This window comes from Amborella trichopoda, chromosome 8 (genome assembly GCF_054954075.1).
Source record: "Amborella trichopoda isolate Santa Cruz 75 chromosome 8, AtrichopodaSantaCruz75HAP2 v2.0, whole genome shotgun sequence".
Lineage (NCBI taxonomy): Eukaryota > Viridiplantae > Streptophyta > Magnoliopsida > Amborellales > Amborellaceae > Amborella > Amborella trichopoda.
This window is the reverse complement of record NC_142343.1, coordinates 7,953,312-7,968,176: the sequence shown is the minus strand read 5'-3', so window position 1 is coordinate 7,968,176 and position 14,865 is coordinate 7,953,312. Positions and strand designations below refer to the sequence as shown.

Sequence of the window (14,865 nt, the reverse complement as noted above, 5' to 3'; positions counted from 1 at the left end):
AGGTTGATTTGATGGCCAAATATCCTCAAATTGATCATCTCAACATCAAGATACATGGACTTGAGAAAAAAAAAATGGATTTGAAGTTTTAAACATAGAATATTTTATAATATATTTTTGGACCGTCAATTCTCAAGATTTTTAAATTTTCATATATATGCTCGATCTACACTATTTTTTAATCTTTAAACTTTATAAATAAATATGAAAATATATTTTAAGACTATCACAAGAATTTCTAGTATTGAAACTATATTTCTCGACACTATTTGAAGGTAGGCTCTAATTTAATTGTTTAGAGCCTAGGCTCTATACAAACCTCACCCAAAATTAATTGTCCCGTTTTTGGATGCTGCAATCTATGCATTTAAAAACACAAAATCCATGTTTCTTATCCCGTGATTCACAAGACCCCATAATTTCACATCGAAAGTTTTATCGTAAGCTCGTGTTTTATGAAGTAATTCGATAAGATGCTCCAGCGGGAGCATGGAAAACGCATTCAGAAAGTCAAAAAGCATAAATCCGAGCTTAGTGCTTGAGGCAGTAAGTGTATAATGTAGTCCCGTAAGCGCACATGCTCGTTTTAAAAGCAGCATTTCACACCCCCCATAAGTCACAAAAGATTTAAGACGTGGAATGTGATACTTCTTCAGCCGTTGCATTCCGAATCTGACGGATCGAGAGGAACCAGATGCTTCTATCGTGGAATTTTACATCTGACGGCTTTTGAGGTTGTAAACATGAAAGGACAAATCTGCTCACTACAGACGAGTTGCGATGCTCACTACACACGAGCCCGCAACTCGTCTGTGCTCTCGTCCGAGCAAATCAAGCCGCAAAAGAAACCAAGTGCGCGCGCTCTCTCTCTCTCTCTGGAAAGCGTCTGAAACTAGCAGGTCGAAGTCTCTCTCTCTCTCTATCTTTGGGAAAAAAGGGAAATTCATGCTATGTGAGACGAGTTATTTAACATTCTACCTCCTTTTTTTTTTTTTTTTTAAGTTTCAAAATCTTCATCAAAAGACATATAAATATGGCTTGGAATGGTTGCAAAAAAGATGAAATTTCTGTTATGGGTAATTTGATAAATTTCCCGCAAAAAAGTGTAGAACTATTGGATCATCCATGTTTATTTCTATGAAATAACCTCAATTATTCATTTGATATTTGGCATTGTGTTAGTTCAGCTCTTTTGGTAGTATTGATTGCAGAGCTTTACTCTCTTTGGATACCGAACTCCATGCAAGAAATCGCAGACTTCATATGCTCTTTTTTTCACTATTTCCTTACTAAACATTACTTGTTTAATTCGCACTATCTTTTTTAGTTTAGATTTCTTTGTGGTGGTTCTCTTTTATGGTTCTTGAGCAATATCCTTTGGTATGAGTAGGCAGTTTCACTGTCTCTAATTATCTATGATAGGCTTATCCCTGCATTTCATTCTGTCGTCCTTATAGTCTCTGTGATTGGAACCTCTTTTGTACTGTTTATCATAAATAAGTACTCGTTTGTTTTTTTGTTCCTCCCTGTTTAAAACTTTCTTTGTCTGATATTTGAAACTCATTTCCTTCTTCTTCTTTTTTTCTTTTTTTTTTGTATATATTACAAAGCTATAGCTGCTTCTTTCCTAGTATTTGTGGATCTCTGAAAGCCGATTCTTTTAGCATCTTCCTTGTGTAAAAATCAAAACAGGCCATTGTATTGTGTTTTTCGTCATTTCTTTATCACTTCCTAACTCCTATTCTTTTCCTCAATTTTTTTGGGCCACCTTTGCATTTTAGCTACTATGACTGCACGTTCTCAATTGCAAAAATAGGGTGCACCGCATGTATATTGCTTCCATGGTTTTTTGGTTTGGAAGTAGGTTGATCATAACATATTGGAAAAATTTTATATAGAGCTGAGGTTCTAAACAATCAAATTAGAGCCCACCTCACAAATTTCACTAGAAGAGGTTGTTTTGATGCCAAATATCCTCAAATTACATCTCGACATCAAGATTAATGGATAGAAGAAAAAAATGGATTTCAAGTTTTGGAAATAGTGCATCTTGTAACGCATTTTTAGACCGTCAATTTTCAAGATTTTCAAGTTTTCATAGATTAGCTCGATCTACACTATTTTTGAAGCTTTAAATTTTATAATTAAAGATGAACATATATATTTTAAGGCTATCACAAAGATTTCCAGAATTTAAACCACGTTTCTCGACACTATTTGAAGGTGCGTTTCATTCTTTCATTGGGCTTTCTTGCGTTTGCTTGAGCACAGAGATAATTTTAGCGAATTTCAATTGCAACCTCATAAGTTGTTCACCTGTCCTTGATTTGGGTAATGGAATTACTGCACATGTCTATTATTCTTCAGTCAATGAAAGAAGAATTAGTATTGTCTCTCACTTTCTGCCATCCGATCCACAATGCTTGTGGCAATATATTTCTTGCTGCTTTAGAGTGCGTTCGAGGCCGGTTTTCACTGGCATTCTCTTGTTCTCTTAGTGAACCTGTTGGATTGGTGACCTTTCAAGGCATTATTACCATGTATTTCATAATACTTTTATAGTAGTTTTGGTTCCATTGGGAGTATGGAGCCCAATGGATGCCCAGTGACTCATTGGTCCTAGGAATCTGGGGCCTGGAAGTGGTGTCTTGAGTCAGAAAACCCTAACCACAGGTTTTGATTTATAGGCTTAGCAGGTACCATGAGGATTGGCAGTTATGCCATAGTTGAGGTCATATTGAGCCTATAACCAAACACTGGAGGCTAATCCTAAAGCACAGGTGTGCTCTTGCAAGATCGAGAAAAATAATATTGTGATCAGATATGAGCCTGCAGAAACGATATCCCGTGTGGATTGGTGGCTTGTGAGGGCAAGGGCTAAGCCTTAACTTATCTGTTACCAACTTATGGCATGTGCATATAACAGCCACATAAATGTGAAGCTACTCTTTCTGGCTGATTTACCAGATTAGGAATGTGCACTTGTGCTGAGAGAGGACATCGTGGTGTGTGTTTTTTATTGTGACTATGGTCACAGATGCATAGTGTATTTGTTCTTGGGGGGTGCACTTGCAATCTCCCCAGATCTCAAAATTCCTCCATCTATTGGTCGATCGACTTTGAGGAGCAAGTATGAGCTCCTAGGACTATGGTTCATAGGTTCCTTTGAGTCGATTTGAGAAAATGGTTGCGGGTTCTGGGGTAAGCTCAGAAGAGTGCCTTGGTTTTATAGAAATCAAACTTTGAAGGCACCATATCTCACTCTAATATTTGCAAAGCGTCCCAAATGAATTTATTTTGGTAAAACAAGATGAAAACTGATTTTTAAATATTTTGGGAATTTTTATATAATTTTTCTGGCGCCTAAAATGGCCTAGGAATTTGTTTTTTAAAAATTCAATATAAGAATAGGCAGGACACATATGACGCCCAAGTAGCCAATGGGCCATACATGTGCCCCAACAGGGTCCCCATGTAGGCATGGTCACCACAAGTGGGTGATGCTTATTCATACGAGCTTGTTGGGCTGTGTACATAAGTTCTATAATTGTGTTATATAACAGTTTTTGAGCAACATGGGTGAATCTTTTACACATGACTACATGAGTGTTCATGGACTGATCCTCTAGAAGGGGCATAGGATTTGGTATTTCAATTGAAACCCGTAGGGCTTATGGGAAAATTTAAAAGCCCATTTGCATGCCACTTGTCATGATTTCACTTCAACCCAATGCTATGCTATCCAAATAGATAGAGAGAAAGCTTACCGTGAGTGGTTGGCCCCTATAGAGAGCGAAAGAATTTGAGCCTTCGTGGCCATGGTTTATATGGTCCATAGTCATTGTGTGTGAGAGAGAGACTACCATATAACCCTACTCTCTTCTTCCCCAAAACCCTATGGATCTCATCTTCAACCAAGCCACATTCCACATTTCCACCATTAATGGAGCACCCAGGACCTTCCGTCTTGCTCTAATCTCTACAACATTCCAAAATTAGTGCAAGGAATTCTCATCCCATGGATCTTTGAGATGTAATTTTGTAAAGTATAACATGCCATTTTGTAGTCTATATTATACCACATAGTTTAACCTATGTACCTACAATTTAAGCCATCTATTTGTGAGCATTAAACCTTCATTATCTTGCAGTAGTTTGAGTTCTAGTAACAGTTACAACAAGATAGACTGTCATGAAATTTATGGCCAATTTGCAAGTCCATACCATGCCACACCTATACCCCAGGCCATCTATTTTTTAGAATTAAACATCCATTATCTTGCTGTAACCTGTGTTCTAAGACCTGTTACAGCATGATAGAGTTTGACTTTCACGAGATATATGGCCAATTTGAAGTCCATACCATGCCATGCGATAGTCCATGCTATGCCATATCGTCTACTCTCCATAGCTATACCCTACACCATCTGTTAGTGAGAATTAAGCATCTATTATCTTGCTGTAAGAATTAAGCATCTATTATCTTGCTGCAACCAGTGTTCTAATATCAGTTACAGCAAGATAGAGTTTGAATTTCATGAGTTTTGGGACGAATTTTGCAAGCTTACACCGTACACATAAGAACCTTTCTATGCACCATTTTGGTCACCATTGCCGTGTCCATACTAGATTTTCATTGCCATTTGTATGCTCACTAATCTAAGAATTCTAGAGTGACCTATTATTGTGTAAGATTGCTTTCTTGGATGGCCTCCATCTTGTGGAGTTAGGAGAGCCCTGGTCCTGGTGCTATTGAAGGTGGAGATCATACTTGGGGTGTTTTAGTCTCAGGGCGATCTCGAGCAAACGAGTTCTACATTTGGCTTCCCATGGTTAATTTTTCATAATTAAGTTGTAAGCAATTTATATCAGTCATGTAAAGTGAAGGATCACAATTGTGTTGAATTTTGATGTATACAAAAGTGTATGTATATTGGAAATTGTATAATGCCAAATTTTATATTCAGCGGACATTGTCTTGTTGTAATGCTATCTTTACCAGTGTGATTCTATGGAAAGTGTGCAGGGGCTATTAGGAGGAAGTGGTGGTATCAGTCCCACCTTGATGTATTTTTTGTTATTTTTTGTTCATGTATTAATATTTACTAGCCCCTCTAATTCTTTAAAAGTGTACACCAAAGGTATCTAACCTTTGGAGCCAACCTTCTACAACAAAAGAGTCCACCATTAGGGATCAAATTGTGTAGGCTTTTCTCTTCGAGTCATATCATTTCATAACTGAATAGCTGTGAGCCATTGGATACAGGAATGGTTTCTAACCAAATAGGGTATGCTATGAGACGGTTTGGGGTAAGGCCTTGCTATAACCACCTGTGAGTCCTTTTCCCACTCAGAATTAGCCAGAAATCCGTCTAATTTGGTTAGATTTAGGATATAATGTGGTTAGACCAAGTAAATGAAGTACCAATGAGAAGAATATGAATGCGATTGTGTCAGGAGGAAAAAAAACAGAGAGACTGAGAGACTTTCCATGCTTGCAATGTATGTCCCCCCGCCTTTTGAAGGAATACCTTGGTGTTACAAGGAAACCTCTGCCTATAGAGCATAAGACGAGAGAGTGACTCTTGTGTTTCGTCTAACTTCTTCCACCCTCATATTAGTCTTTTGGGGCCTTATACAACTGTTAAGATTCAATTATAATCATCAGAAAGGCGAGAGAATATTTAGGGACAGAAAAGTGGTGTACTTTGCTGGATGTCTGGTTCAGGATTGTTGGATCCAGAGGATCCAAATACTGCCAGATGCACCTAGTAGTAGCAGAGCAGGCCAGACACTTCTGTCTCTGAGAGTGTAAACTTCACTGAAGGACAGGGCATTAATACAAACCAAAATTTTTTGATTGAATTTGCTTGTACATAAGCATATAGATTTTTTTTCTTCTCAGGTTCCCCCATACGCCAAATATACCTTGCCATGATCGTCATTTGGATATAGAAGATTGAGGGTTGTGATGGCGTGAGGAGGAGTGCTTTTGACTGTGATCACTTGGAATGGAAGGCTTTCTGATGTCAGGGGGTCGGCAGGGAGTGTCTGCAAGTTAATTCTTCCAGGATTGACTTTCAAGATCTTCATTTCCTCTGCCTTTGTCATTGGCTCCTTTGTTTGAGGTTGGTAATGTGGTTCACCTTCATTGCTTCACCAATAACATTGATCTTTCCATTGTAATCTTGTCCCATAGCCTCTAGCATCTGCCTTATGTTACCTTCATTCTCTCTATTTCTTGTGATCAACTGAGACTTATGATTCTGCATACGGAAGATGACTTGCTAGAGTACTTCTCTGTGCTTTTGGGGCTCCATGGTCTTTGGATCGGCCACAGGGTGGGTTTTGACGTAGCAGACATGGGGTGAGTCATCATTAGTTTTGGATGTGGGTATTTGCAACTGGGTCGAGTGTTGTTCTTGTGGTGGATGGAAGAAGAGGGGAATGAAGCATGGTGTACCTAGTGGGACCATTTTCGTGGGTATGTCAGCTGTTAGACCATTGGCGCCTTGAGAGACTGAGGAATGGCTAAGGGATTGAGGTGGGTCACAGCCTCTGTTTCGGGGAAAGTTTTGTGGTGGTCTGGACTGTAGCCTTTAAAGAGATAAATTGAACTTCTAGTTCTCGAATAGGATAAGAGCTAGGGTATTGTTTGGGCACTATATCTTTTAAGGTCTTTCAAGGAGAGAGAGGGTTATGTGATTTGGACTTTGCTGGACATGTGTATAGTGGTTTGAATGGGGGTTCTATTTGTGCCAGCTGTTTTTCACTGGGGGAAGGATGAGTGGATGTCTTGGCAACTGGACGGTGGGTGCTGCAATCTGTGTTTCATTTGACTGTATAAGGACAGGTGAAGTAGTTGAATTACTGGCAAGTGTAGAAGGGGTTGCTTGTGTGCGGGGGAGGAATGGTTACTTGGAGGAGTTGGGGGGAGGGGGGGTGGAGGAGAGAAATGGTTGGGCTTTTGGGGACCATTGGATTGAAAAGATAATGGATGGACCTTGGAAAGGGGACAGACAGGTGTGGTTTGAAGTTCAAAATTTTCAAATTTGAATTAGTTCTTCATTTGAATTCCGAATTTGATTTTTTGTCCCATCATACACTTGTCCTCGGGTAAAGAATTTGTGGGCCTTGGCTGCCTTATCGGGTTCCACCTTTAGATTCATTATTCACCTTTGTGGCTTATCTCTCTTTGACTGCAGGTAAATTTTTCCTGCAATAGGATTTCCTTTGCTGCTTTTCTCTCTATTAATGTTTTTTCTCCCAAGCAACCACATGGCAATCCTTAGGACAGCAGTTTTGATTTGCGGCTGTTGGCTCAAAGATATGGATGGTTAAAATTAGGGGATGCATAAAGATGGTTAACTAGAGGTGAGGGACTCTGTTTAAGATGGTGTTTAGGGGCTAGTTGTCCACAGTGCAAGGGTCGCATGGGCATCGGGGTTTTAGTTTGTAATGGGATAGGGTGTGTAGTTCACTTGGGGCTGGAATGATAGAGCAGAGTGGTGGTGGAATGGGATGGGTTACTGTAGGTTTGATCTGTCTGTCTTGATTTGATGGTTGGGGAGCCTGAGAAAGGTAGATTGAATAAGATGTGTGCAATAAGTGTAGCACCTTGGTGGTGCTAACAGGCTCTGTGCTTCTCTGTTGTGGGGACATGGAACACTGTGTGCCACTTCATGGAGGTATTTCTGGGATATCCCATCTCTGGCAAATCCTTTATAGCCTTAAAATTTTTGTCTCTATCGATACCTTGTTACACCCAGATTAGCAAGATTGTGTGGTATGTTATGCCAATACTCCTTTTATTCTGTTTTTTATTTTTCCCTTGAATTTCGAAATGGATATTTATGATATCAACATGTCACATGTGGGATGCTGTGATACAATTCCTATCCATTTAACATATTGGCATTTGTGGCAGCTAAGACAAACTTGGGATACGGTATCACTTGTTTGGTCATTTATATGATTTAGTTATTAGGATTACATTGGCATTCATGTGGTCAATTGTGAATTGTGACCTATTTCTTTCTAAAAACAAATTTAAGAAACTAAAAACTTCAAATACGAATTCAACCTTTTAAAAAGTTTTGATTTTGAGCTAAAAAAATTGTTTTTGAGGCAAAGGAATAGTTGTCTAGGGTTTTGCGGGGGCCAAAATGGCCCAAAATACTATTCCCCTGTTGGCCCATATGGTGAGGCAATTTCGGCGCTTACCAAAAAGGCCCTAAGCGGGCGCCCAAGCAGTTTGCCTGGGCAACTAGTCGACTGCTAAGGGTTACCGTCCTGCACTGTTGACCCTCTTCATTGAGTTAATGTATAACTCATGTGTTGATTTTGGAGTGAATTTATGCTAATGTATTATACTTGCTTCATTTTGTTGTTTTGTTTTTATTTGAAATTATTGAATTCTTCTATATAATGTTAAATTATATAGTACTTCTAAAAATTATTAAAATGCATATGTTGACCCTCTTCATTGAGTCAACTCAGTCCGGTGATTGACAGTACGAATTCTAGTATGAGTTGTTGAACCATGCATGAAATATAGTGCTGTTCAATTTCAATAAATAAAAGTGCTTCGAAGTTTGAAACTTGGGATGTCTGTGTCAATACTTGACAAGTTGACATCTCAAGTGTCGATGTTTGTACCTAGTGACATCTCAAGTGTCCATGTTTATTCCACTCTTTGAGCCTAAAAATCAAACTTGTAGATTTTGTGGCCCTTAAGTATATGCTCCATCGGTCCAGGGTACTTCCCTGCCCTAGAACTTACCTCATGATTGTTGTCAAACCTAAATATGACATTTCATACCTGTGGCATGTTGCTTGAGTGAACTATTATGTCTGCTTTTGAAACTTTTATATTGTCTCGCTTTATCTTTAACTAATTGTTGGAACTCACAGGCCCGCATGAACAATGTCTGGAGACAAGGTTCCCTTGCTCTGCAACTATGGTGGACATTTTGCGAATGAGGCAGGTAGAATCATCTACAATGGCGGTAGTACCCGAGGTACTTATGTTACCCGTGACATTAGTTATTCCAGTCTTCTATCGAAAATGCGCGAGGTCAGCATGTCAGGACCTCCGAACACTGGCATTGACATCAAGTATAGGTATCCTGGCATAGATTTTGACTCATCCCTTGTCGATATTAAGAGTGATGACGATGTCCGTATGATGATGGATGTGTTTCCCCGATATTGCAATGCCATCGCTATTTATATCATCAAACATGAAATACATCCAATCAACATATCAACTATTAGGTATGGTTAACTTTTTTTGTCGGCATATTTGTATATCTTGAATACATAATACTGTTGGCATTAGAATACAATTCTAACACAATGTCCAACCTTCCTAGGCACAATATCATGGGTACTTCAAGGGGGGTCCACAAAAGGGAGTTGGGTAGCAGAAACACAAGAATTGGGCACAACCAATCATCAGTCCCCATTACTACAAACTCTCCCCAATCATCTGCCGCAGATAGGAGGGATACCATAATGATCAGAGAGCAACAACTTTCTGATGGTCCCAGTATTACAAACACACGGAATGTGTCTGAAAGCCTTTCCGACTCTTCGAATACAGATTTGGAGCCAGATGGTGATGATGCGGGATTGTCCATTAGATCCATGGATGATGCATCACCATCAAATTTTGGTTGTAAAGATTTTAGTAAAGAGATTGGTAGTTGTGAAAAGGCCCTTGTTACATTGAAGGATTTGAGAGGGAATGAAGGTATCTCAGATTGTGGTCAAAGGCCCACTGATAGCCTTGCATTGAAGACACAAGTAGGGTTTGAAGAGAGTGATGACGAGTCGTCACATAGTTTGAAGGTTGGCCAAATATTCGTAGATGGCAAGGCTTTTAATAAAGCATTGCGTGAGTTTGCTATGTACTCAAATTTTGAATATAAGCCTGTTAGAACCTCTAAGAACATGAGTACTGCAAAGTGTATCAATCCAGCTTGCCCTTGGCGCATACATGCATCAAGACTTCCAGAACAGCCTACATTCAAGATTAAAACATATAATCCAGTTCATACTTGTGTAATGAAATGTAGTTCTTCACATAGACAGGCGAGTATTGCATGGATAGCTAGTGTCATCCAAGAGCAGGTGCAAACCAATTTAAATTATACCCCAAAGGAAATTGTGAGAGATATTAAACGGCAATTCAATGTCGATGTAAGCTATGCGAAAGCATGGAGAGCCAAACAGGATGCAATGGGTGCTATCCGTGGATCTTATAAAGAATCATTTAAGGCTCTTCCAGGTTATTGTAAAGAGATCGAGAGAACAAATCCAGGAAGTGTTACAGAACTGATATGTGATCGGGACAGTGTATTCTTGAGATTATATTGGGCATTCAGTGCATCAATTAGAGGATTCTTGAATGCATGTCGTCCATTTTTAGAAGTTGATGGGGCTCAACTTACTGGGAGATGCTCAGGTGTGTTTCTTTGTGCCACAGCTGTGGATGCAAACAATGAGTCATTTCCTGTAGCTTTTGCTATTGCAGAATCTGAGAGCAATGCAAGTTGGACATGGTTTCTAACTGTGTTAAGGCGGTCATTGGGGGAAATACCAAGATTGACAATTATTTCGAATAGGGAAAATGGCTTACAAAGTGCAGTAAAGGAGGTGTTCCCAGAGGCACTCCATGGATTTTGCATGGCACGCCTCTCTGAAAGCTTTTGTAAGTTATTTAGGAATGACATGCTACGAAAAATCTTTTGGAAAGCTGCTCTGGCATGCACACGACAGGAATTTGAGCTCCACATGAGCACCATTGAGGGCATATCCAAGGAGGCTGTTTCTTGGATCAATAGTATCCCAACTGAAAATTGGGCAACAGCCTTTTTCAAGGGAGATCGATACAACATTCTGACTTCTAACATTGCTGAAAGCTTCAACAATTGGCTAAATGAGGCTAGAGACTCGCCTATTATCTCCTTGGTGGAGTGCATACACATAAAGATGATGGAGTTGTTTAACCAGCGTCGTGATGATGGGGGGAAGTGGACTGGCATGCTTACACCATTTGCTGAAAAATATATTGCTAAAATGGTACAGCCTTCACGACAACATGATGTGCGCCATTGTCGACCGACTGAATTTGAGATTATATCCCATGAGCAAACATTTTTTGTGGACCTCGGCCAACGAACATGTTCATGCCGCCAGTGGGAAGTCCAAGGACTGCCATGTTCACATGCTATTGCGGCCATTCATAATAAAAAATATGACGTATGTAGTTTTTGTCAGGATTGGTTTTATGTTGCCAAATATCAAGCAACATATTTGGAGGCAATACACCCAGTACTTGACGCCAGCACATGGGAAGGTGATGAAAAGCTATCTATTGAGGCTCCACCCACCAAAAAAAGACCTGGCCGACCACGGAAAAACAAAATTTGTTCGGAACCTTCAAAACCTCTGGTCCATTGCAGTAACTGTAAACAAATTGGTCATAATCGGAGGAGTTGCAGAGATCCATCACCTGTGCAATTCGAAGTTAATTCTGAGTCTTGATCTGTGGCAGTTTTGAATTGTCCATTTCTTACGTAGTTTAATATTTGCGTGTATGTTGAGTAGGGTCTTCTTCGAAGATGGAGGTTACTTGCAATCAAAACCTCAGTGTGGTATTCTCTTTGGTAATATAGAAGAACAATAGAAAATATAGAACCAAATTATTGAGTGAATTTCCATATGGACAGTGCACAAAAGATATTCAAATTACTTTCAGTAAAGCCCGCAACCCAACCCAGGTTAATAAGAGATCAACTATTTAACATCTTTTGCCTTCAACTTTTGAGTGAATTTCTAAATACCCATCAAAATATGCATAAGAATGAGTTGGAATAGTTAAAAAAAATTGTGAAATTCTTGAAAAGTTAAGTCTATTATGATAAATTTCTGATAAAAACTTTTACATGCAAACATTAATTTTTCTTAATGCTGGCATTTATATATCCACATTTACATATGTATTTATCTATTTGTGTGTGCATGTGTATTCATCAAAAATAAGAAAAAATTATATTGTACTTTTTTTTTTTTTTAGTAATTCAGTGGGGAAGATAGGCTTTACCTGTTTTTCAAGTAGATTCGGAGTTAGTTTTTTTGAAGGCGTTAGTGGGGTGGTATTATTGATGGGAATAAAAACCACAAAGAATAACAAATATTTGATATTCATCTTTTCATAGAGATTGTACTCTTTGTTTTTTTTTTGTAATTCAGGCCTTATTTGTTTTTTCAAGTACATTCGGAGTTAGTTTTTTTGAAGGCGTTAGTGGGGTGGTGTTATTGATGGGAATGGAAACCACTGCGCGGTGACGAGAGCATGGGGTGCTACCACCGCGACAGCCCCATTCCCAAACCATGGGGTTCAAGAATACTACCACCAAGCCCATATGCCATTCTAAAAAAAGTGGGAGTCAATGGGGTTTGGGCCTCTACCTTTTAGTGAGAAAGGATTCAAAGATCTTTACCATAGCAATACTACCACCAAGGCTCCATGCCATTCTCTTTTATAGACAACGTACTTGAAGACTTACTGCATGGAAATAAGAGGGCAAAGTAACCCTTTTTTTGGAAAATCGAGAGCAAAGTAATCCTTCATTAAGGGAAGAAATTTAGTTATGGCTTCGAACGTCCTCTCATTTTGATCAACAACTTGAAAATCAAATACAAAACGTGATGAATTTATTTGCATTCTTTTAATTTAGCCAACCCCATATTGTTGGAAAAATGCTATGAGGATTATGACGATTTCCATTTTTTTAATTTGAAAGTGGAATCTCATTAATAACATCAATCCATCCTTTATGGTGATAAATTTAATTTACCGATAATATCGCAGATATTATTGTCATATTATTGTCATAGAAACTCACATTGATATGTTAAGTTAAACTCACTACAATAATTCCCACTAAGGTTTTATGTAGGTAGATTCTCCATGATAGTAAGATCGTTTATTGAAGGTTTGATGAATTGTCTGAAAACTTATAATTTGATTGAGAAGAGGACAGGACCTAGGAAAGAGTGATTTTAATGTCCATTGATGCCGCATTTTCTATCTTTGTACAAATATATAAAACTCTTGAATGGATCTTTATAAGGATTTGGGTGAGTAGGTTTAAATGAAAGGTTTATATACTAACCCCTATTGAATAGAAGATATATATTTTCCCCCTATCCTGCCGTCTAATTTACATTAAGTGAGATAATAATATTTTCCTATTGCTGAACTATCAAAACAAAGACTATTTTTGTTGATAACTTCAATAAGCTTATATTTTTTAAATTTTATAATTTGTTTTTAATCGTTTTGGGGACCAAAGCAAAGATTCTTTAATAATATTGATTACTTGAGGGGTTCAATTCAGTATTTAGGAACTCGTCTCGGCCAAAGGAGCCAGCCAATAGCCCTTGGCCAGCGAATTTACTTCACCAAGTCTATAAGCCAAAAGCCCTAGATAAAGTTTAAAAAAAATAAAAAATTGAAACATAAAAGAAATGTAAGAAAAGTTCAAATAAGCTTAAAAAAGTATTAAAAAGCGAGTTAAAAACTTGATTTTTAGGTAGGGCTTTTAAAAAAAGACGAAAAAGAAGGAAATTTAAAAATAGAAATTACAAAAAAAAAATAATTAAATTTTTATGACCTCGAATTCTACACACAACTCAGGGTAACTCAACCTCCTACTCACTTGAATCTAAATAGACCCTGTTGAATCCTGTAACACTTCAAACAATTGACCTCAGACAAACAATTTGTGCTATGATCATGTAACGTGTTTGCAGAAGATGTGTCAAGACAATGTTCCATGTTCTCCTTTTCAAACACTCATGTTCCACACTCTTTTCTAAATTTATTAATATAGATATACCCTTGAATGCAATTTATGGTTTTCATTTGTAACAATCACTTCTAACTATTAGATGTCAAATTAGATGATTTGGAGTGTGTTACAAAGTTCGAGATTTTTTTTAAGAAAGAAACTTTAAGTCTAGTCAATGACATACTTACAACTCTTGAATTTAAAATATGATGGACAAGAGTGATTATGACATTCTTGTGTTAAAAATAAAATGCCTCTTTATATATTTTTCCATCAACTAATATCAAAAATCTTTTTATAAAAAAATAAGAAATCCTAATTTTATTAGCTTCTATACAATATATCTCAAGGGCTTGAACTTCAGTAGTAGTGGTTGACATTAATAACGCATCTCAAGTTTGATTCCTACCTCTAAACTGTTCAAAAGAAAACCCATCTCACTCTCAATAAAAACAAAAATAAAAAAATACTATCCCTTTAAAGAATTAATCGACACACTATAAACCTCCATTTTCTCATAAAATTTTATATCCGTTGATTTGAGTAACTTCCTTCTTTTATATTTGGCTGCGGATCCTTTCTCCCTTCGATAGGTCATCATCGTTCTTAGTGGTGGCCACGTTACTTGGTCAGTTTGACGAAGTTTTTTCCTTATTCTTTTCAGGAGCAGATTATACACTTGCTCCCACGGACAAAAACCCTATTTATTTGTTGGATGCTAGCATGCTATAGTGGGAGTAACTTGTATAATAAGCAAAACAATTACCTAGAAACCTTTTTTTTTGTTTTTGGTGATATTTTGTGAAATAACTTTGATTTAACATAGATATAATGTAAACAAAAAAGGAACATAGAGTTTTAAAGAGCCTAAATTTGAACATTTATTTGTGTTTAGTGTTTGATGTCTAAAAAGGATGATGATTTTAAATTTTCCCGTAACATGTCCCATCCTAAGGTAAGGGGCTGGGTTGTTTTAGGTAGACAACCAACTAAAACTTTACCA

At 37.8% G+C, this 14,865-nt stretch overlaps 1 protein-coding gene across 5 annotated transcripts; it reads left to right on the top strand.

The window, feature by feature from the left end:
- Positions 1–759: 759 nt before the first annotated feature.
- LOC18436145 (uncharacterized) lies at positions 760–11,720 on the top strand. 5 transcript variants are annotated; one of them, XM_011625811.3, is made up of 3 exons: positions 760–899; positions 8,914–9,276; positions 9,375–11,720. In XM_011625811.3, the coding sequence occupies exons 2-3, from the start codon at positions 8,927–8,929 to the stop codon at positions 11,548–11,550; spliced, it is 2,526 nt and encodes an 841-aa protein (XP_011624113.2). In that variant the 5' UTR covers positions 760–899; positions 8,914–8,926; the 3' UTR covers positions 11,551–11,720. The 5 variants fall into 5 exon arrangements, with proteins under 5 accessions (XP_011624113.2, XP_020524119.1, XP_088730904.1 ...); XM_020668460.2 differs by having other exon boundaries at positions 878–952; XM_088874778.1 differs by lacking the exon at positions 760–899 and adding an exon at positions 915–961.
- The last annotated feature ends 3,145 nt before the right edge of the window (positions 11,721–14,865 follow it).